At 39.5% G+C, this 24,638-nt stretch overlaps 1 protein-coding gene and 2 long non-coding RNA genes across 4 annotated transcripts; 1 reads left to right on the forward strand and 2 right to left on the reverse strand.

Moving 5' to 3' along the window:
* Positions 1 to 928: 928 nt before the first annotated feature.
* Positions 929 to 12,069, reverse strand: Ms4a6a (membrane spanning 4-domains A6A). 2 transcript variants are annotated; one of them, XM_048360829.1, is made up of 7 exons: positions 11,880 to 12,069; positions 8,156 to 8,300; positions 6,892 to 7,026; positions 5,932 to 5,988; positions 4,324 to 4,521; positions 1,896 to 1,997; positions 929 to 1,143 (listed from the first exon to the last, which is right to left on the reverse strand). In XM_048360829.1, exons 2-7 carry the CDS (start codon positions 8,291 to 8,293, stop codon positions 1,048 to 1,050), a joined length of 726 nt encoding a protein of 241 aa, XP_048216786.1. In that variant the 5' UTR covers positions 8,294 to 8,300; positions 11,880 to 12,069; the 3' UTR covers positions 929 to 1,047. The 2 variants fall into 2 exon arrangements, with proteins under 2 accessions (XP_048216786.1, XP_048216787.1); XM_048360830.1 differs by lacking the exon at positions 5,932 to 5,988 and having other exon boundaries at positions 11,880 to 12,067.
* A 5,697-nt stretch (positions 12,070 to 17,766) lies between these two features.
* On the forward strand, positions 17,767 to 23,719 carry LOC125361719. The gene is made up of 3 exons (XR_007212982.1): positions 17,767 to 18,281; positions 18,871 to 18,876; positions 23,710 to 23,719. It is a non-coding gene; the product is annotated as an uncharacterized LOC125361719 (long non-coding RNA).
* LOC125361717 lies at positions 18,312 to 20,565 on the reverse strand. The gene is made up of 2 exons (XR_007212981.1): positions 20,099 to 20,565; positions 18,312 to 18,345 (listed from the first exon to the last, which is right to left on the reverse strand). It is a non-coding gene; the product is annotated as an uncharacterized LOC125361717 (long non-coding RNA).
* Positions 23,720 to 24,638: the final 919 nt, after the last annotated feature.

Here is a 24,638-nt window from a genome sequence, read left to right on the forward strand (position 1 = left end):
AAAATTCATTCAGGAGCATAAAGGGAGCAATGAAGGTAGGAGCAGGATGGGACTCCAATGCAAGCTCTTAGTTTTATGGACAATGAATTCTTGACTGCATTCTGTCTCCCCACCCCCACATTGGTCTTCCCCTCTCCCTTTGGTCCTCTTGGGTAAATCCACATCCTGGTGCTGATTTGGTTGGGCATTGACTTAGACTTTCTACAGAATTATACTATTTGAGCTCTCCATAGAGTCTATTATATGCCAGTTAATTCATTTGTAGCCACTTTCTTACCACCCACTGTGTTTACTTGTAGATTTATAGGCACATGTGCTCTGCCACAAATGAGGGAAACAATGCAACCTTTGTTTCTCTGAGTCTAGTTTACTTCACTTAGTGTAATTTTTTTCAAGTCTTTCCATTTCCTTATGAATGATACAATATTATTCTTCCTAATATATGAGTAAAATTCCTCCACTCACTGTATACACACATATACATACATACATACATACATACATACATATCATACATTCTTGACCCATTTGCCCTTCGAAGGGTATCTGGGATGATTCCATATCATTACGTTCTAAGGGCAGATTCTGCTCAGTTCTCTGGATAATGTCTGGAACTCTAGGGAAATTATAGGCCTTTGCTTTTGCTGAACACAAGGTTATATAAGTCAAGAGAATTTCACTGAGTGACAGGCACGGTGGTGGATACCTGTAATCCCAACTACTCACAGGTGGAGGTGAAAGGATCACAAAGGTAAGAGGCTATCTGATAAACAAACTAAAATCAAGAAGATTAGGAGAGTGGGTTTAGTTGTCTAGAAAGTGTGAGGCCTAGGTTTTAAAGTATCACTGAGAGAGATAGAGAGAGGTTTAAGAGATGGGAAGGAGAGAGGGAAAGAGATAGAATGAAAGACTATCACTGAACATATACATTCAAAAACTTTTTTATTATTCGCTATATAAATGACCTAAATTTTACAGAACACAAGAATTGCTTTTGTGATGGTTAGTCTACATGACCTTTCTGTTTGATATTTTCCTTTTTTATTCTTAATTCTTCAATAGTTCCTCGTATGTGTTTTGAGATATCTCCTGGTTTGAGAAGTTGAGTTTATCATATGAAGTCTGGGACACAAAATGCACTCTCTAGAAGAAAGAAAATAGGTTTCAGACTTCATTTGGATTCACTGAATGTAGATAGACAGATAGATAAATAGATAGATACAATTTCCTTCTTTTTTTAAAAACATGGATTCCCTAACTACCCCCAACATGAGTATAACACAGCATTGAGCTCCCTCGATAACTGAGGTCTGCTCTCTACAATTAAAATTTTTAGTAAAGCAAACTTTTAAATTCTGTTAAACGAAGCCATGAGTTCACAGAGGTAATAAGCATATACACTTGTAAATTAATTTAACAGCTCTTTAATAACTTTGGGGGACACAAAGGTAATTTAAGGTCCAAAGGAAGGAAAAGAAGAGCATAAGATGCCGAGTACACACAGTCACATGTGCAAATGGCCTTTAAAGACACTAGTTGCCATGGCCAGAAGTCCTTCTACTTAAAGAGAAGCCATCTGGTTTTTGTGTTCCAAACAAAGGAACAAGCTCACAGCATAATGCCAGGACAAACACTTCATATCCTGGTGCCTCCATTTCTTTGCTAGCAACATAGAAGGAATGGACCAGGTGATTTCTCATGTTCAACAACCTACACGTGCTCTGAAGCCTTAGCTGGTCAACTGTCTTTGACTCCCTGCATCTCCATCAAAGCCCCTCCCTTGGACATATCATGCCAACATATTGTTCCTTCTATCACTCCTCCTTGATGTCCAAACTCAACACATCTCCAAAGAAGTAGCAGGAAAGATTCAGGGAGGCCAGAAGTGTACTCACCCCGGGGAAGTCAGAATTAGACTGTATCCACCACAGCACAACAGACAGGACAGCCAGACCCAGCTCCACCAGTGTACAGACCAGCATCAATCCCAGGACCCCCTGAGGTCAAGAAGATGAGACATTGGGAGTCATTGAGTCATCTTCGTCTTCAGGCCCAGCTGGGAGGGATTTGAGGAGATGAAGATCACCTCCACCATCAGAGAGTAAAGGCTTCACAAGGAAGGAAACTGAGATGCTCACAAGTCTAGCCATTGGCTGAAATCAATCTCTTTATTCCTTGATTTCATTGAGAGGAGAGGGATGGGAAGAGTGGTTAAATTCACAAAGATGTTTTATACCCTTCCTTCTTATCCCTCAGAGATAGGCAACCTTGGTTGCATTATTCAGTCAATAAAGGAGCAGAATGCTAAGCTAACATTCAGGATTGAGAGCGAATCGTTTCTCATTCAACTTCACTGCTCAGTATGGGCCTAGCCTGGTATCTCTGCATCTCTAGCTTTTATTGACTTGTCTATAAATTATGCAAAATGGTGTTTCCTTCTCAAGGATTTGTGAGGATCAATGAGTTGGCATATATATATATGTGTGTGTGTGTGTGTATATATATATATATATATGAAAAGGTATATGGTAGACACATATGTGGAAATGAAATCCTTAGGGTGTTTCTTTGGCCTCCCCCACTCCCCCGCCCCAAGAAAACTATCAAGGTAACAAAATGGTATTTTTTTAACAACCCAAATCAACTCAAGCAGGACTCCACACAGCAACAGTTTGGGTGCTACCATTTCTGTCCTGAGTCAGAGGCCCCTTGACAGAAAACAGAGATATAGTGATTGCCTCCATCTCTTGTTCTCTTAAAGAGGAGAAAGAATTCCTCTACATTACTAAGGCATTATCCCAGCCAAGGAGCTCAAATCAATCTCTCTTACTTACAAAACACAACCTCCCACCCTGCATTCATAGTTTATCTACTGCACAAAGTTTTCCTCAACTCTCTTTCCCACACTTGAATTAGTGATGTCAGATGTTAATTTATTCCAACTACCCTCAGCCTCAGTTTTAAATACTTTTTCTCATGATTTTGTGAACTGAAGGAGAATGGCCTAAGGCCAGCTCTATGAGGAATGGAGATTTAGCAAGAGAGACAATGGGGGAGAATGGCAGAAGGGATAAGTTCCGGTACCAAAGGGTGATGAAGGTACAGTGTATATATATTATGAATGAGTCAAAATGAAACCTCCCTGTGCTACTTAACTTATGATAGTATATATAAAAACAATCAAAAGACATAACATTTTTAGCCAACCTTCACTGCTTTCCTTCTTCCAATAAGGTAGAATTCTCTTATAAATATTAACCCTTACCATTCTCCATCTCCCTATATTCCTTACCTCCTAACTTAATGAATTCTATCTCTTTAGGCTGTGATAAAACAAAGTCTTGGGGAGGTGGAGGAAAAATGAGGGAGGGGGTAACAAGTTGAACAAGAAATGTACTCATTGCCTTACAAATGAATCTGTAAACTTTCTGTACCACACTTTGACAATAAAGGAAAAAAGTTTAATAAAAACCCCAAAGTATTTGCATATAATTAGGGTTGCTCATTACTGTGATTATATATGTATATATATGTGATATATGTATATATATATGTATATATATTATCTCCTGTTCTCCATTTTTCAGGGATCATCTAGATGTTTGCTCAAATCACTCTCTCTCTCTCTCTCTCTCTCTCTCTCTCTCTCTCTCTCTCTCTCTCTCTCTCTCTCTCTCCCTCCCCCTCTTCAGCTCTGGGCACCAAAAATCCCAGAGATTTGCCCACAGCCTGCAAATGGTCTCCTTCCTGTCTATATCCTCAGCTCCTGTGTTTGCCTATTTTAATTCACCAGTCCATGTATCAAGATCCTTAGGTTGAAAAACTCAGTTTATGCCTCTAATATGGAATATTTTGGATTCCTAATTCACTCTACTAATAATACATTTTAGATTTGTTTTTGAAAATTGACCTCCATTGAAATTCACTCTTCAGTTTTGTCCTATTAGTATGTAAACCTTTGAATTTCATGTTCATGGCTCCCTTTCTGTTCCATAGCTCTGGTCCTCCGAAGATGCCCACACATGAAAGATTGTAAATATTTTTATTTGTATGTTTTTAGATTGTAAATATTTTTAAAAGAAAGAATATGAAGAAAACACAGCCTTCAAAAAATTCACAAAATGTGAATTGTGTATTGTATATATGTCTACCTGACCTAGGGAAGGGAAAGAAAAACAGGGTGTAAGATATCACAAGAAATGTACACACTGCCCTACTATGTAACTGTACCCTTTTTGCACAACACCTTGTCAAAAAATTTGTGTTTAATTAATAAATAAATTACAAAAAAACAAAATTCACAAAATGGATAGAAATACTTACAGCCAAACTGATCTTGGTCATGTAGCATTCATTATATCTGCTCCAATGGTAATAGTGATAACTACTCTCAGTTGGTGGAATAGTCAGCTCACACTTATGTACTGCAGGATCCATGACACTCAAATTGAGAGAGAGGAGAATGAAACCCAGAAGACCAAATAGAGTGCTCACGATGCTTAGGGCCAGACTGCTGTGAACCTGAATGAAAAAGGTAGAGTGTAGATCCTTCTCAGGAGCTACAAACATCTCTAACTACCTCTTTGCTGGGCAAAGACTTTCTCTTGTCTGCCTTAAGAGGTCTGGGCTCATTATTTATTTCGGTATTCATGATTAATTTCTAAGAATCCAGAAAAAAAATCTGAACCTAGGTCAGTTGTAAGTGGGGGAAATGCATACATGCAATGCCTCTCCCCACAGACAGAACGCCAATGAAGTGGCAGCCAAGATTCTCCTTAGGTTCTTCACCCCAGAGACTGACAGGATTGTTCCAAGAGGCCTTGCCTACAAATCCCCCTTGGGGATAGAAACTAAACATCTCCTTTTCCCTCCACTCAGCCAGTGCTGTAGTTTGAGATGTCCCATTTCCCCATTGAACTAATTCCATGCCTTAATCCTGTGGTCCATACTCTGCCCAGGCAGTCAAAGCTTTAGGATATGAGACCTAATGGGGGTTGGTGAAGATAGGGCCATAGGGGAGAGGGGATAGACAATGAAATGGGAAAGGGAGAAAGAACACAGTTAAGAATTCATTGTATATACCACAAAACTAAGAAAAGGAAGAGACGGTAGAGGTTGAAGGGGGATGAGATTGTTGTAGGAGGAGACACAGATCAAGATTCATTATGTTCATAAACTTAAACTTACAACAACCAAGATAATTTTTTAAAAAGAAAGGAAAAAAAGGCAGTTTCTGCTTAAGATCATGGTGGAAATGGACCATATAAGACTTTCAAAATAACAGAAAGTTAACTCTTTGTATTAACCAGAACTTCATCTTGACTTGCTGAAGGATTTTTAACATTGAACCTACAACAAATACACCTTTTAATAACATATTATGAGCCTCTTCATCAGTACAGAGCTAAATTTGAAAGTCTATTACCTGCCGTATATTACCACAAGTAAGAAGTATTTTTTGGGGCTGGGGATATAGCCTAGTGGCAAGAGTGCTTGCCTCGGATACACGAGGCCCTAGGTTCCATTCCCCAGCACCACATACACAGAAAATGGCCAGAAGCGGCGCTGTGGCTCAAGTCGCAGAGTGCTAGCCTTGAGCGGGAAGAAGCCAGGGACAGTGCTTAGGCCCTGAGTCCAAGGCCCAGGACTGGCAAAAAAAAAAAAAAAAAAAAAAAAAAGAAGTATTTTTTGGTATGAGATTTCTGGGCACTGGTCCAGGGTATGCCACAACATCCTAAATACAGACTTTGTTTTGGGACCCACAATCAGAATACTGTCATCTGGACAGGGTTGTGAAGGGTCCCAAGTCATTTTCTAAGTACACCCACTAGCTACTCTGCAGTTTAGTTTCCAGCTTTTCAATGGAGACCCTGACCCTAAAGAATCGTGTTTCTTGACTCACAGCTAGTGGGTTATGGTTCTCATACTTACCCAAGGTTTAGTTGACTTCTTATCTGTGATGATAGACAGAGATCCACAGATGATAAACTACTCAGGAAAGGAAAAAAATCACTGTGAAGACCACTGCTGGTACAAGAGAGATACAATATTCCCATCATAATATTCATAAAAAAAACAAGAAGAGCCCCTCCCCCCAAATCCCTACAGAACAAATGATCAATGATGTATGCCTCATTGAAGTACATACATTTGCTCCTTTTTCCAAAGTAGCATTCAGAAGGCAGGAGAAATGTCATATATGAATACAAATAGGTCCCAATAAACAAAATGGAGATCTTAAAAGCCAATAAATAGATTTCTTTTAATGAAAGAAGAAATTTTGGAATCAGGTAGTCTTTAGGGAAGAAAGAGAAAAGATAGAAGATGTTCATGTAATGTACATCCTTCCTTTCATTGCTATAGTATATCTACTGATTTGCATAAGCCTTTATTCCTGAGATTAATTCCATCTGATCTTGTTGAATGATGTATCTAATGTGCTGTTGAACTCTGAGTGCTGGGGTTCTGTTAAAGAATGTTATGTTCTTAGGATACTGGCTTGCGGTTTTCTTTTCTTGTGGAATCCTTTGTCTGATTTGATCTCAGAAAGTTGCCATATAGAAATTCCTTCCTCCCCTGTGTCCTACTTTATGAAACTTTAGCTGAGCCCAGAACGATGCCTCTAAGATCATCCTATATGATAGAATGAAGAAAATCAGATGACATTCAAAAGAAATGGTTAAGTCAGCTGAGGAACACACCTAAAATCAGATTCTTCCTATCCTCCTGTGTGCTTCTCTCCCCTGAAAACTCATACAGACTGACAGCCCCACCATGTCCCACCACTCCTGGCAAACAGAAATGCTTCAATGCAGTAGAAGAATCTATAGTGAGCACTGATACTTTCTCTCTCCTCATCCCCATGCCTCTGTCCAGCAGAATTCTACTTACACACACGGGTCCAACGAATGGATAGCCTGATTTTATTAGGGAAGAAAATACTGGAGTGAAATCTGGAGAGAAGGGAGCACATGCCAAAAGGATCCCAAAAATCAACACCATGATAGCACATAGGATCTGGATTGCCTGTTGGGAGAGAAAGGGAACCAAAGTTCAAATCATCATGTGTAAAGACAGTATGCCTAGAACTTCTAGAACTATCCTAGAACTTCATGTTTTAGCACCTTCTAGAAGATTCCAGGGAGACCACAGGCACAAGACAGTAAGCGAGCCTTCGTTGTGAAGGAAAAGCTGTTCTGCTACACAATATCACTACTTGGAGCTTCCAGGCAAGTGCTTAGCGGCCAGGGTACCTCAGTTTATGCAAATGGTGGGCTCTCTTGAGTCCACAGCTAGAAACCCCTTTTCTACCTTTTAGGGACACATGAAAATCATCATGCTCTCTTGAGCACAGGAAATATGGACGCCATTTTCCATATCTCCCATGTCCTGTTAGATACAACCTGGCACCAGGTGCCTATCCAATCCATGGTCTTCAGTTCATGCTCCTATCCTGAGGACCCTCAAATGGGAAGGTTTTTACATCCACCTTCAACTCATAGGCACAGTGCTTTTGACGTGTATCAAGCTTTTCAAGGTTGTGCCACCTGAGCCTAACAGCTGTTAACACAGAGAGAGAGCTTTCAAAGTCAGGAGTTTTGAGGAATATTTTCCTCCTAGGTTTTGAGGCAATCAATCTTGGCTTGGATCCAACTGAGCTTCTTTAATAAGCCCTGCATGAGAAGACTGAGATCAACCAAAGGCAAACAACCCTAGTCATTTCCCAAAAGGAGAAAACAAGAAAAAGGTATGTATTTTCCTATCATTTACAACAAAGGACTTTTTTTTTCTTTTAAAAATCAATACCAATGAGTGCCACGCAATAGGTAAACATGATGTAATTCTTTATCATCAGCTTCAGAAAAGAAAGTATAAAGAACTAGACTGTAAAAAAAATTTCCCTCCTCCCCAAATATTAAAACAATAAAAACACTCAAATTCAGGATAAGGGGGAAATAAACATTTTTCATTTGTGGAATAAAGTTCTGCAGAAGATTGCAACAGCCCTCTGAGTGAATTCCACTGGCCTGAAGATCAGGTTGTTGTCCTTCCAGCAAAACCCTTTGGTCTCCACACTCACAAGGGATCACACAAGTCATAATACTTCTCTCCCCTGCCCTTCACCCCATCCCAACATGTTCCAAATTGGATTTACCCCAATAACTTTGATTTCATCCAGGATGTATTTCTTCAGGCTGTAGTCCATCTGGTGGGTAGGTTGAGGTTGGTCAAAGATGGTTCCATTTGATCTGATTACTGTAACAGTCTCCCTGGTCACCACTTGTGGTATCATGGTGGTGCTGCCAATGCCCAAAGAGAATAAAACCACAAAGCTATGCTTTCATGAGGATTTCTCCAGGCTTGACATAATCTACTGACTATAGATAATAAACCCCTTAAAGGAGGTCTCCAGGGGCTGGGGATATGGCCTAGTGGCAAGAGTGCCTGCCTCATATACATGAGGCCCTGGGTTCAATTCCCCAGCACCACATATACAGAAAATGGCCAGAAGTGGTGCTGTGGCTCAAGCGGCAGAGTGCTAGCCTTGAGCAAAAAGAAGCCAGGGACAGTGCTCAGGCCCTGAGTCCAAGCCCCAGGACTGGCCAAAAAAAAAAGGTCTCCAATGTTTGTTGGCAAAGGCCCTACAAAACTTGGAATGTGTAGCCTTCTCTCTTCCATTCTTCCAGCACTCAACAGCAAGCACACTCCCCTCAAGTCATGAGAGATGATGAAGATTCAACCTTCATTCTTCTCCTTTCCAATTTCTGTACTACTCATGCAATCAAACTGCACGTTATTTTTTGTCTAATGTTAACATTTATTTGAATTCATCCTAGAGACTTTCCTCATATATATATATATATATATATATATATATATATATATATATATATATATATTTTTTTTTTTTTTTTGCCAGTCCTGGGCCTTGGACTCAAGGCCTGCGCACTGTCCCTGTCTTCTTTTTGCTCAAGGCTAGCACTCTGCCACTTGAGTCACAGCGCCACTTCTGGCCATTTTCTGTATATGTGGTGCTGGTGAATCGAACCCAGGGCTTCATGTATACGAGGCAAGCGCTCTTGCCACTAGGCTATATCCCCAGCCCTTTCCTCATATTTTATCATGGTACTTTTAAGCCTTACACCAGTCCTGAATGTTAGCAAGTTAGCTAGTAAAATGTATCTTAGTTTTAAGGAAACTCTGAATAAAATGTTTAAGTTGTGGATGGGAATGGTATCCACTTAGTGAAATACTGAAGAGTAGGTTCAAGTTATAATCACTGGTCAGCCAGTGCTGGGTGATGGACTCCAGCTACAGCCTGGAGCACTTGCACAATTCTCTATATAAGCTATTTTTTTTCTACTTTCCTACCTGCCAGCAGAAGCCTACTTCTGAGTCTATCCCACGTGGAGAAATAGCTGCATGTGGTAATATGAGAAGATGTGTAGGAGTCAGAACCCTAGGTTAAAGAACTCCACTTTTCAGTCATAACAACTAAGTTGCCCAAGGAATCGGTGGCTGAGCTCAGCCTGGCAGCTCATGTTCTATCCGGTTGACAAACAGCCAGAGAGAATTTAAAGACCCAAGAGCTATGTTCCATGCTGGAGGAATTACAATACCCAACTTCAAGCTGTATTATAAAGCTATAGTAATAAAAACAGCTTGGTATTGGCACAGGAACAGGACTGAAGACCAATGGAACAGAATTGAAGACCCAGAAATGAACCCACAGAACTATGCCTACTTAATCTTTGATAAAGGAGCTAAAACAATAGTTTGGAAGAAAGATAGCCTCTTTCACAAATGGTGCCGGCAAAACTGGTTCAACACCTGCAACAAACTAAAACTAGATCCTTACATATCACCCTGCACCAAAATCAATTCCAAATGGATTAAAGACCTCGAAATAAAAACAGACACCATGAAAACACTAAAGGAAGGAGTAGGAGAAACAATTGGGCTCCTTGGCACAGGACGAAACTTCCTTAACAAAGACCCAGAAATGCGACAAATCAAAGAAAGGTTGGACAAATGGGACTGCATCAAACTGCAGAGCTTCTGCAGGGCGAAGAACATAGCTCACAAGATAAACAGAAAGCCCACAGATTGGGAAACGATCTTTACTGGCCATACAATGGACAAAACCCTCACATCTAAAATATATGGAGAACTAAAAAAATTAAATTCCTTCAAAACAAAACCACAAAGAACCAACAGCCCCCTCAACAAGTAGGCTAAAGACTTAAAAAGAAACTTCTCTGATGAGAAAATGAGAATGGCCAAGAGACATATGAAAAAGTGCTCTACATCACTGGCCATAAAAGAAATGCAAATCAAAACAACATTGAGATCCCACCTCACCCCAGTAAGAATGTCATATATCAAGAAAACTAACAATAATAAATGTTGGAAGGGATGTGGCCAAAAGGGAACCCTACTTCTTGGTTGGTGGGAATGTAAACTGGTTCAGCCACTCTGGAAAACAGTATGGAGATTCCTCAGAAGGCTAAACATTGAGTTTCCCTATGACCCAGCAGCCCCACTTTTGGGCATCTATCCAAAAGACCACAAACAAGAACACACTAAAGCCACCAGCACAACAATGTTCATCACAGCACAATTTGTCATAGCTAAAATATGGAACCAACCCAGATGCCCCTCAGTAGATGAATGGATCAGGAAAATGAGGTACATATACACAATGGAATTTTATGCCTCTATCAGAAAGAATAACATTGCCCCATTCGTAAGGAAATGGAAGGACTTGGAAAAAATTATACTAAGTGAAGTGAGCCAGACCCAAAGAAACATGGACTTTATGGTCTCCCTCACAGGGAATAATTAGCACAGGTTTAGGCTAGTCACACCAGAGGATTACAAGAGCCTAATAGCTATGCCCTTATGAATGCATAAGATGATGCTAAGTGAAATGAACTCCATGTTATGGAAATGACTGTTATATCACAGTTGTAATTACTTTCCACATGCCATGTGAAACTGTAGCTTCTATTATTGATGATCCTCTTGTATGCCCTTCCTGTGGTTGTACCCACACTATCACTCTATCTTATCTGAGTACATTGGAAACTGTATATATTGGTATTAGAGCTAGGGAAGTGAACGGGAATGTCAAAATCAAGAGACAAAGGATAAAAAGACAAACAACTCCAAAAGCAATATTTGCAAAACCATTTGGTGTAAACCAACTGAACAACTCATGGTGGGAAAGGAGAAGGAGAAAGGGGAGCGGTGAATGAGGGAGGAGGTAACAAACAGTACAAGAAATGTACCCAAGGCCTAATGCATGAAACTGTAACCTCTCTGTACACCACTTTGACAATAAATAAGAAAAAAAAGATCTGTGTTCCCATTAAACATATAGCCATGGGACTCACCAAGATTATTCACTTGATAAATGGTAGGATAAAAAAGATAGGAAATTACATATGTTTGTGTATGTATATATGTGAATGTATCTGTGGTTGTACATGTATTTGTCTCTCTATATGTATATATATATATGACTATATGTATGAATACACACACACATATGAAGATTTCACCCATCAAATATCATGTTTGGGAAGAGGGAAGATGAGAATACAAATATCCTGGAAGGGACAAAGTTGTTCAAAGTGCACTGGGTATGTGGAGTATGGAAATATCATAATGAAACCACCCATGCAACAGATGTATGCTATATCTTAACTAAAGAAGAAAACAGCAGAGTAGTTAAAATCAGATGTCATTTTTCTTTGCCCATTTGAATTCTGAAACGCTAGGGTGATCATCGCATTCAAGGTGCTTCGATGGGATTCCCCTGTATCCTTGCCTCAGAAGGAGAGGTGAGCAGAGAAAGATGCTACTGCATTGCCTACCTGGCCCGTGGCCCTTCCGGCTGGTCCCTGCTGAACTCCCAGAAGCCCCCACAAGCGGCTCTAACTCTGTCTTCTCCAAGTCTAATGAGCAGGTTCTACTTGTGGTCTTCTGAATGTCGCCAGTTCTTCCTTCCTTCAGGGCTGTTGAGGCAAAGGATGTGAGGCTTTACAGACCCGTGGATTTGAGAAATGTGCCCACACTTCCCTTTTCTCTAAAGCTTTAGTAAATTCAGGGGGAAAAATCACCTAAAAAAACAAGAACAACTATCATTTATTTATTTTTTAAAATTTAATTTTATTGTCAAGATATTGTACCAGAGGGGTTACAGCTGCATATATAAGGCAATGAATATATTTCTTGATGAACAGTATTACCCCCTCCTTCATTTTTCTCCCACTTTCCTTCCCCAACTCCCTCCTCCAAGTTGTAAAGTTCATTTCCAACATATTTTCTTGTGAGTATTGTTGTTGCATTCATTCACCTTTTATCTTTTGTCTCACCATTTTGTTGTTCCCTACCCTTTCTCCAAACAAATAAATATATATACAAGAAAAAAAAAACAAAAAAAACAAGAACAACTAATGCTCAGAGAGTGTAGGAGTCATGGAGTTTTACACAAGTGAATTAACCTATTAATACTTGCTAACTACCTATCGTTAGCCAAATTTATGTTTCCCTATGTTAAATACAAAACAAAAGCAAGAATTGTTGTGTAGAGGAGAGAAACTGTTTCTGGATGGTCTTTAACTAGCACCGTACTAATAATATTGGCAGTAATGGTAATAATGATAAATAATAACATTTCATAATATAATTAAATGTCTACTACAACAATAAATATAATAAATGAATAATAAATATAAGCATATATGGAACAAATATAGGGTAAGTATAAGAAATATATATTATAACATAAATGTAAAAATACATACTAATATCAATTATAATATAAAGGTAATGACTAATAGTAATTATTTATGACTCTCAAGGACATTCAACACTATGTAACTAAGAACATTAATAATAGGACATAGAAAAGCCCTTAGATTTTTCACTCAAAACTGACCCTCTACTACTTGAGCCACAGCTCCACTTCCAGCCTTTTGGTGGATAATTGGAGATAAGAGTCTTGTAGACTTTCCTGTCAAGTCTGTCTTTGAGCTTTGGTACTCAGATAGCAGCTTCCTGAGTAGCTAGGATTACAGGTGTGAGCTACTGGCACCTGGCTTAGAAAATATGTGTGTGTGGGGTATGTGTGTGTGGGGGGGTATGTGTGGGGGAGTGTATGTACAAAGATTATTTATCTATACCACTCCACATGTAGGTATATACATGTACATATAAAGATAGATAAAAATACATACACATGCACGCGCGCGCACACACACACACACACACACACACACACACACACACACTGGCTATTCTAGAGCCTCCTCCTTCCTCAAGCCACTCTATCAATAGAGCTTTGCCCTCAAGACAGCTTGAGCCTTCCAAGGGAAATCAGAAAGAAGAAAATGGCTGCTGTGGGAAGATGCAGCAAGACTGGACTCACTCCAGCAACTGGGATGGCTTTCTGAGTCTGAGCAAGGGGACCCAAGCCAGCTGCAGAGAATGCAGGGCTCAGCGCACAGGCTTCCTTCTGCTTTCCCTTGAGCTACCAGGACTCCAGTGTGAACAGTCACTGAGACTCAGCAGGTGCTGAGTAAGTCATTAACTGCACATACCAACTCTTCTGGTGAAGAAAGGGACTGGCTTCCTTTTTAGGGATGTGTGTGTGTGTGTGTGTGTGTGTGAGAGAGAGAGAGAGAGAGAGAGAGAGAGAGAGAGAGAGAGAGAGAGAGAGGGAGAGAGAGAGAGAGGGAGACAGAGAGACAGAGACAGTGAGAGAAAGGGAGAGATTCACTCCAAAATATGTGGACATATAAACTCAGATATCACATATCTTCCCCCAGGCATGACACCAAGCATTGTCAGCAAACATTGTGAAAAGACCCACAATGAAGGACAAACAAAATCCTTTCCACCTTCATCTTAACAACCACTGACTCAGGCTGGGAATATGGTCTAGTGGCAAGAGTGCTTGCCTCCTACACATGAAGCCCTGGATTCAATTCCCCAGCACCACATATATAGAAAACGGCCAGAAGTGGCGCTGTGGCTCAAGTGGCAGAGTGCTAGCCTTGAGCAAAAAGAAGGCCAGGGGCAGTGCTCAGGCCCTGAGTTCAAGGCCTAGGACTGGCAAAAAAAAAAAAAAAAACCACTGACTCAAGCGCAAAAGGCTTTTCTAGGTAATGGTGCATGGATAAGAATCAGCATCATCTTCTTTAAGCCAATTGACTTTTCTAGTTTTTTTCTACATAAAGTTTTCAGTTGTGTTAAAAATACATATAATTCTGGGCTGGGGATATGGCCTAGTGGCAAGAGTGCTTGCCTCATATACATGAGGCCCTGGGTTCGATTCCCCAGCACCACATATACAGAAAATGGCCAGAAGTGGCGCTGTGGCTCAAGCGGCAGAGTGCTAGCCTTGAGCAAAAAAAAAAGAAGCCAGGGACAGTGCTCAGGCCCTGAGTCCAAGGCCCAGGACTGGCCAAAAAAAAACCAAAAAACAAAAAACATATAATTCTGTATGTTAGCCATTTTCAATGTGCAAATCAATAGAATTCATTGTAGTAGTCGTGTTGCTTTGTAGTAGATCTTTAGAACTTTTTCATCTTGTGAGACTAAAACTCCATACCCATGGAAACACAAAGCTACAACTCCCCATTCCCTGCCCCTCCAGTGCCTGGCAACAGCCACTGTACCTACTTTTTCATATGCATTTGGTGACCATTTGCAATAACTCATATGATTGGAACCATACAGCCCACTTGGAGGTCGTGCTTCTTGGATTTCTACTCCACTGGAGGTGCTGCAGCTTGCTAACTCATTTCTGGAGTTTTCACAAAGGCTATTTCATCTCATAATTGCCATATCAGAAAACAATCTAGGGGACTGAGGGTCTCAGGCTTCCTATTTCTCCATTTTGCTGATTGGGCTCTAGGTCATGTCTTGTTACTAGATCCTTTTGGTTTAAAGCTAGAAACATCCCATTTTCCTGTGGCAGAGCCACAAAACAGGTGTTTAAGTGTGACAATCAGGGGCCGAAGTTAGTGTTCATCTAACTATACAACTTTCTATGCACATTTTTGGTAAAACACTTTTTGTTCCCATGGGCTATCTTCTCTTTCTTTTTGGCCTTTCTTGCTCCAGGAAAATAAGAAAGCCCTAACTCTTTGGGTACAACCAACCAATTGTGTTGTTGCTTCTTAAGTAGATCCACATCCCCTCTGTATCTCAAATTCTCATCACCCATCCTCCAAACTCTCTCCAGAAAGAGCAGAGCATGATGAGCTCTTCAAATCCCCACTCCCTGTCCTGTTCCATATGTTAGGAAGTCATCCCTATTAATATATCTGCCTGCAACATTTATTGTTGTTTCTTTAGTGGGGTGGCAAGGTTTGGAAAATATAAGCTAGCAATTAATAGGCCAAGTATCCTTTTCTTTCCTTGAATTATCTTCTTCTCTTAATTCCCATGCATCTCCATTCACATAGATGATCTTAAGTGCATAAAAATGTTCTGAACAGTTGGGGTAGGGAAGGTAAAACATCTTTTTATTTTGCAATAATTTTATCCTTGCTTGAAACGTGTATGGCTACATTACCCTTTGGCAACAGGAAGTCTGTGGTTGAAACTCCAACCCACTTCAACATTCAGCTGATTTCAAGAAGGGAGGGCTGGAGTTCAGCATAAGCTATTTCATGAAGCAGATGGTTTTTTCATAAAGCATAAGTGGGTAGTTTCTTCCAATAGCAGAGAATAATAAGGAAGTGAGACAGAAAGAAAAGGAATTAAGCTAATACTGAGAACTAAGCAAAGTGCCCAAGTTCACTGTGAATAAGAAACACTAACAGCTAGAAAGCTAAAGTTTCTGGCTATGCTTTATCACATTATTTGTAGGATTTTACTTGTGTGATTCTAGCCAAAATAAAACACCTTATTTTTATATGAAAACTTATCAAGTTTGCTTGGATCTATCCTTGAAATATATTTATGCTACACTGCCTTATTTTGTCAGGGTATTTCAAAATTAATTCATGAATAAAAGCACAGTAGTTGAGGGTGATAAATGTTGCTTAGACAAACACTTGTATGTTGCAAAGTAGACTAGAATTTACTCTCTGTTAACAATGGAAGATTGCAATTTTTCCATTTTATGATGAAATTTACCAACGAATATATTCGTTCTATATGCCAAGTTAAAGACAATGCGCCAGACTTCTTTTGGAATTTTAATATTTGTTCTTGAAGACATAATGTAGTAGTAGAGTAATTGTTTAGCATGAAGAAAACATGTATTAAAAATTACTTTATTGTTATTTTAAAGTTGATACACAAAGGGATCACGATTATTTTACCTATCAAAGTAATAGTGTCAGGCCAGTTGCTTTCTATTTATGAATCACGTCTATTTTTTTCTTTAATAACCTGTAACTGAAAACTACCTAGGAGCACTTTTGTTAAAATTATTTATAAGTCAGTTAATATAGAAACAGCAGTGTTTAATTTTAACAGGTCACAACTCTGAATAATCTTATTTGCGCTTACTATCTGAACTTTTCAGAGATGTCATATAAATGCTTTACACCACATCGTAAGAGCAGTCTAATTCTCACACAAATAATAAATATTGACCTATAATTAGGATCGATTAAGAATTTACTACAGGAAAGTTTCTGCCATTAACTTTGAACTTGAATGATAGGATGGATATTTAATAAATGTAGACTGAGGATGAGAAATATATTGGCAAATTGAGCAGAAGCCAAAACTATTCAGTGAAAACTTGCTTGAGGACATAATATTCACATTTTTCCTCTTCACAGAATGGCCAGATGTTATATGTGTCCTTATCACCACAGTATTCTATTTTTTCACTTGAAATTTCTCTGATAACTTGTGATATTTGGCATCTTTATGCACCTGTCAGACATTTGTGTGTGTTATTTTGACAAATGTCTATTCATGTTATTTGCTCATTTTTTAAAACTTGGTCATATTTTCTATGATTAAGCTTTATACATTTATTTATAAATTTTGGATATTAACCCTTATCATATAAATATATGTATGTTTATAGTTTTGAAATAATTTTCCCAAGCTCATACATTTGTTTTACCTTATGTCAATATATTTGCCTTTGATGTATAGAAGACTTTTAGTTTGATATAGACCTATTTAGTTAGCTAATTAGTTTTGGTTTTGTAGCCTGAGCCTTTTAGATGTGATTTTCTAAAAGAAAAATGTTACCAAGATAAGGGCCCTTTCCCCTATGCTTTCTTCTGCAAGTTTTATTTTATTTATTTATTTTTGTCAGTTGTGGGGCTTGAACTCGGGGCCTGGGTGCTCATCCCTGAGCTTCTTTGTGCTCAAGGCTAGCACTCTATCACTTGATCCACAGCATCACTTGCAGTTTTTTGAGTAGTTAATTGGAGATTAGCGTCTAAGGCAGGACTATTTCTGCCTGGGATGCTTTCAAACTGTGATCCTCAGATCTCAGCTTCCTGAGTAGCTAGGATTAAAGGCATGGGCCATCAGTGCCCAGCTGCTAATTTTATTATCTCTTGTTTATGTCTTTTATCCATCTTGAGTTGAATTTTGCACATGTGATGCAAGTGTTCAACTTTGCATACATAAGTTCATTTTTCACTGTGCCAATTATTGAAGAGGTGTTTCTCCCCCTCAGTGTAGCCTCCTAGCATATTTATTTTAAAAAATCAATTGACTGTTGTCTCAGTCTGTTTGTGCTACTATAACAAATTATCTGAGACTGGATAATTTATCAGAAATTTATTTCTCATAGTCTGAGAGGAGAGATATGGGGTTCACAACATAAAAATCCAGGGTTAATTGCTTAGAAAGCCTCCAAAATTGATGAAATTAATGTTCTAAAGCAAGCATTTGAAATAAATTTTGAGTTAGTACCATATTTTGTGTACTACAAATAGCACACAAATTTGGTTAAGATATAATATGGCCCAGTGAGAAACACTGGGCAGGAAGGGAGAGGTGAAAGAGACAGAGAGTTCTAGAAATCATGAGTGTAAAACCATATGGATGAAATTTTATGAATTTCTATAACTTTTGAGATTTTAATAAGGAGCTAATATGGTGAGCTGTCAAGTTCCTAGAGAAAAAAAATGAGACTATGATTCAGAATTGACCCAGACACACTGACACAGACAGGTACAAATCAGAGCTGGATTCTGGTGCTTCCAATGTGTGTTTCCCGCAGGGAAGTCTGTGCCAATGTTATGGCACATTCTTACATTGACTTTCTGGTGGCCTCACACCTTGTTCGAGAAAAGCAGGAGAAGCTCTTCCTGCCATTTCAGCATCTGATGGCATAATTAGCACAACCTGTGAAACCGAACAGAATGTCACTGAGTCACTCAAACACCCTGAGCACATGCTTTTCCTACCCACAGAACTCCATCACGATCCGTGTATACACTTTCATCTCTGAGTGGAATCTTAAAGACCAGTCTGGTGCTTTCATCAGGCTTAGATTCCTTAGCTCAGGCTAGGCCTAGGAGACATACATCTGGTAAGAGAGTGTGTCCTGAGAAGTTCCTTGGTGGTTGCTGAGTCTTCGAGTGAACGGCTCTTCCATGTGGATGCCGATGGCACCCAGTGAGCTGGACAAATCAAGGCAGCATGGAAAATACAGATCTGTTCTTCCAAACCTTTGCACTGTAGATAACAGCAGCTGATTCCAAGTTGTCATGTATGCTCCACAAATAAAGACAGCCCTGCCAAACTCACCCTGTCCCAGAATGGCAAGATTTGTCATGAAAATAAGGAACATTCTGCTCCTTCCTTCACAAACTCATGTAACAGGAAGTCGGCTAGGGGGCAGAAGTAGAACCCAAAAATATAGATGAGGTTTGAGTGCTGACTCAAGCCTCTGCTCTCCTGGTGTGGCATACGAGAGTAGTGGAAATGAATTCTCAGCCCAGAACTGCTCTAGGGCAGGTACTCGGGGACCGTGATTTGAGGTTTCAGATTAGGAGTGCATTCTCAAACCAAAAGGCTACACTTATTTTGTGTTTCATTCAGGGACGTCCAAACCTTTTGATGATTTCAGGGAAACACCTGCTCCCACACTGAAGGCCTTCCTAACAGTCTAACTGCTAATAGTACTTGTTCAATGCTGTTCTAGGGGCTGGACCGGTGGATTGTTGGATGTGGTCTTTTTACTGGAAGACAGTCAAGAGGCACCCCAGGGTGTAAATGACCATACCACAGCCTCACCCTGCTACTCCATTTTATCATTTGACTGTGAGTTTGTGTGTGTGTGCTTCAGGGTGTCTTTTAATGACACTGATATGCAGCAGCTTGGGTTTCACTCCCACTTCCCTTCTCCGGAACCCTCAAGCCCAGGAAAACACACCTGCCATCTTCACAGAGCCTCCCACTTCCTCTCTTTTCTCCTTCTTCCCCACTTTCGCCCTCTTTGGTGACTTTTATAATTAGCAGCCAGAAAGCTCTGTTGGTGCCAGGTGGACACAAACTCATAGAGAAGTTTAATCCATGACATTATTCTGGGTGAATGTGACCTATTATGTGAGCCCTTCCAACGAGCTGCCCAAAACTTAGCAGAGTTGGCCCTCTCCTGTTCTCAGAGACGAGCACTGACATGATTTCTGCATCTGAGAGGAAATCTCTTCAGTACCATGAGCCATGAGGAGCAAGAGCAGCTTCAGATGAGCACAGACTCCAACCAGTCCTGTGAGTACAACGCTGGAAGATCCCAAGCACAGCCAAACAGTGCTGAGAATAATCTTGACTCAGAGATAATAAATAGGTGTTGAGTTAAGACTCCAACATTCTTGTGCTTGATTACATGGAAAACCAAAAAAAAAGCTGGGTGCTGATGACTCTGCTGTAATCCTATCTATTCAGGAGGCTGAGTTCTGAGGCTCACTGTTCAAAGCCAGCCTGGGCAGGAAAGTCTGTATGACTCTTATCTCCAATTAACTACCAGAAAACTGGAAGTGGTGCTGTGGCTCAAGTGGAAGAGCACTAGCCTTGAGCTGAAGAGCTCAGGGACAGTGCTCAGGCCCAGGGTTCAAACCCCAGGACCGACAAAAACAAAAAAGCCAATACTCACCTCACTAGAGCCACAGCAGGTGACTTTGCATGCAAATGCTGAAGTGGACACTGAAATGCAGAATTCCAGCACACTTAAAAGAAGCAGGATACAATCCATGCCCTGAAAACAAATTTATGACATGGAAATATGAGAGATCTGAGATCACATGTTCCAAACCTTTACTACTAATTCCCATGCTGAAAGAGAAAGAGCACTGGCCAGAGTCTGGAAGCCATGCTAATATTGAAATCTTGGCTTAATCTTAGCCAAGTCTTGGCTGACTGACTGTCACTTCTTGAGTCCATTTGTCACTAAAAAAAATCATCATAGCTATCCCACACTCTAGTGTTTATTGTTATTACTGAAATAGAATTGGAAGTGCTTTTAAAAAGTATGGCATTGCTGGGAAATGAAGAGAGCTAGGAATTATTGTTTTAGGTGAAGTAAGTCATATTCAGAGGACAAGGATTGCATACTTCCTCTCACATGCAGGTTCTATGTCATATAAAATATATGTACATACACAATATAAAATGTATGCATAGGCACACATATACATATGTATGCATACGCATATACATACACATATATATGTATAAATGACTAATTGAGCAATGAGGGGGAGGAGAGAGATACATTTTTAAAATAAGTAATAAAAATAAATAGCATTTTACATGAAAAAAATAGGATTATGGGGGGCTGACTATATAACGGTTACTGTCCACCTTTGGAGCACTAGAAATTCCAGTGGTTGGCACAATAATACAATCCTATATTTTGGTTATTGTACACAGATATGTACAAGATATGTGTGTATGCATGTATATATGTATGTGCATATATACATATATATGCAAATATATACATATAGGTATGTGCATATATATATATACATATATATCCAGTTTCTTAGTAGAGGAGACCAGTTTGCTGGTGAGTTAATGTTGTTTATTCACTTGTGTGAGTGATCAGGTAGCTCTGAAGTCACTGGGACCTTCTAAGAAAGTGAGAGCAGACTGCAGAAGAGTCAAAGTCTAGGAAATGGAAGAGTCCCCAATATTCGATTTGAAGATGGAGTGTGATGAACTAAGGAATGAAGGCAGCTACTAGACATTTAATTAAAGCAAAAAGAAATCGATTCCCATACTCCTTCTGGAATAGTACGAAAGGAAAACACTGTCGACATTTTTTTTTTTTTTAGCCAGGTGAGAATCATTTTGAAATCTGGCCACCCAAGCTCAAAGAAAATAAATTTTACTTCTCTACTAAAGCATCATCTACTCAATAGCATCTATATTTTAGGTATCATTGTATGCATTGATGTAAAGCAGAAAATATAACAGACAATTTCCCTAATGTCAGCAAGCTGACTGTTTAAAAGGATAGACCAGGAGGAGTTGGCAAAAATACTGTAATGAACCAAACCATATGTATTTTAGGTATGTATGTCATACGGCCTCTGATTCAAATATTCAACTGTTGCCTAATAATATAAAAACAATCTCACATAGTATGTAACTGTGTTTTTAAAAATGAGTATAGGAGAAGGGAAAAAAAAACAGGGTGTAAGATATCACAAGAAATGTACACACTGCCCTACTATGTAACTATACCCTTTTTGCACAACACCTTGTCAAAAAAATTTGTGTTCAATTAATAAATAAATTTAAAAACTAGGCAAAAAATGAGTATAGGCTCTATTTCTGGCAGAAAACATATAATATGTATAGGAATATGTCATAGGTAGAAGCATATAGAACATATTTGTTTAAGCAATATAAAACGTCTGTCTTTCTGAATCAACTACATGTGATCATTGGAATCTCATATGGTTCAGCCCAACAAGTCCAGGTTTTATGATCTCTACTTGCTGATTGCTCACTTTTCCAACCTCTTCTAATCGTTGTAATCTGGTAATATAGGTGTGTCCAAAGAGGACTGGAGGAAGCTGGGGAGTTGCTCTCCTTTCTGATGTCTCCCAGAGTGCCAACCTTAAGCTTTTCACATAAAATTGGGCTCCTGTATGAACTGATTTAAGAGACTGATACTTTACTTCTTAGGATGTCCGTGTGGCAGGCCTTATGAGATGGCTCTAGGCAGAGAGTGATTGACTGAGATTAGTGGAGATCCACCTATTTTAAGTTAATGCTGATACTTTCACAACAGACATGGCAGGACAAGGCTCCTGTAACTATGAAGGCCAAAGATCCCAGATCCATGAGAGCCATGTGAAACTGGCCAATCCAATTTCAACGATATTATCATACACTTTAAGTCTGTGAGTGAACACATTTTCAGAAACAGAAAGGAATGCTCTTATTCAGAGTAACTGCATAGAAAAATCCCAAATAGAAAAAGAGCTTGAAGCAAGAAATTCTAGAACCTGTTCTGACTTTTACCAATTCAGTGTGACCTTGGAATAGTTAACATTATTTATTAACATTCTGAGGATCACAATTCCAAGCCAGCCCAGGCAGGAAAGTCCATGAGACTCTTGCTTCCAATTAACTATCAAAATCACTGGCAAAACTAAAATCGATTTCTCTAAAAATTATTTAAAGCATCAAAGAGAAAAATTCATCTTCCAATGAATGCTTAAAAATAGAACAGAAAATATGATACACAGTAACTACTAAAGCATAAGTGTTCTACGACTATTAACTTCTCATCACAGACAGAAGAACACAGGCAGAAGAGAAGTGAAATGTGCACCTGAGTCATAAATGGTGGCATTCTATATGATTTCCACTGTGGATTGTTTGGGAGAGAAGGAAAGAGACTGACGGTGAATAACATCAGCGTACATTATGTCAGCATGGAAAAATTTTATAAAGAATCTCATTGAAAAGCAAGACACGGGTGAGCTTATAATCCTGGCTACTCGGGAGGCTGAGATCTGAGGATTGCAGTTCCAAGGCAGACCAGGCAGGAAAGTCTATGAAGTAACTACCAACAAAGCTGGAAATATAGTTGTGGCTCAAGTGCTAGGGTGCCAGCCTTAAACAGAAGAGCTTCAGGGGCATACACATAAGATAGATAGATAGATAGATAGATAGATAGATAGATAGATAGATAGATAGATAGATAGATAGATAATTTGCAAAATACCATGATGAAACCCTTTGATACAATTGTTATAGAAACCCAAGGGATGATGGGAAAGTAAAACACTATTGTGTGGGAGGGCATGTGCCAGCCTAAGGGGGAAGATCAAATGGGATGGACAAACCTAATTGATACTGGTTATGCACATGTGAAAGTAGAACAATGAAACCTATTGAGATTGTTCTAGGAAGGGGGAGGGGGAATGAGGCCCCATGATGGGAGAGAGACTGATCAGTAGGCTTGTGTGGAAGAGTCCTGAGGAACGCCACCTTCTATGATTAGTGTAAGTTAATAAGCAACCTTCCTTGAAATAAAGAGGATTCTATTTCTCCAATTTCTTCCAACTTCTCAAAGTAATCTAGCACGCTGTGGCTCAAGTGGCAGAGTGGCTAGCCTTGAGCAAAAACAAGCCAGGGATAGTGCTCAGGCCCTGAGTTCAGGCCCCAGGACTGGCCAAAAAAAAAAAAACAAAACAAAAAAAAACCCTACTACTCAAAGTGATCTAGCAGTTAGGAAAAATGTAGAGTTGTTTTTCCCCCCACAACCAATGCTCAACAGGCTTGCCTCTTCCATAGCCTTTCATGAAAAGAAGGAAAACTCACAAGAAAAATGAAGTTACTAAACAGAAGATTTTTGAAAAACAAGCCATCAGATAAAAAGCTCAAAGCGGTGATTGTCATTCCTCCTGCAGCTAACGCAGAGCTGATGACATTCATCACTAGACAGCCTTGGACCTGCAAAGGAATAAAGCTACATTAACTCAGCAACTTCTTCCGTTATACTGATCTTTTAAAAGCCTTCTTCTTCTTCTTTTTTTCCTTAGCATAATTTTTAAAATCACAACTACTCTTTCAGTCGTTGTACAAGGAAGCCACCACTTAACAAAGCAGTTTATGAATACAATGCATCTTGATCAATGTCACCTCTTCTACCATTCTCATCCTTCCCTCCCAGCTCACCCTTTCCCTCACCTTTCTTAATTTTATAAGATCTATCTTGAATTCTTGACTGCATTCTACCCCTCTTCTCCTCTTCATTCATCTACCCCTCTCCCCGCAGCCCCAAGTACCCATTTCCTAGTGCTTATTTACTGGGTTTTGACTTTGTTGGCAGATTTCATTCTCTCTACATTAGTTGAATAGGCCCTTCGTTTGTCTCTTATAGTCATTTCAAGTCTAATCTCTTGCTCAAACAAAAACATGATCCTGTCATTCTCAAGATAAAATCATTCAGAGGGCTTTGGGGGGGGGGGGTAAGAGTTAATATCACGATCTCCTAGCAGAGATTTCCAAGTCCTTTACATGGTAGTTGGACGTCTATGCCCAACTCCTACCATGTTCTACGTCAGAAACTTGAATACTCGTTATGTCTCTAAATTCTGTCTGCAATGCATGCTTCAACCCTTTGTGCAAGATTTGTCTCTACCCTGTATGTCTTTCTGCAAATTCTTTTC

Source organism: Perognathus longimembris, chromosome 13 (assembly GCF_023159225.1).
Source record: "Perognathus longimembris pacificus isolate PPM17 chromosome 13, ASM2315922v1, whole genome shotgun sequence".
Classification (NCBI taxonomy): domain Eukaryota; kingdom Metazoa; phylum Chordata; class Mammalia; order Rodentia; family Heteromyidae; genus Perognathus; species Perognathus longimembris.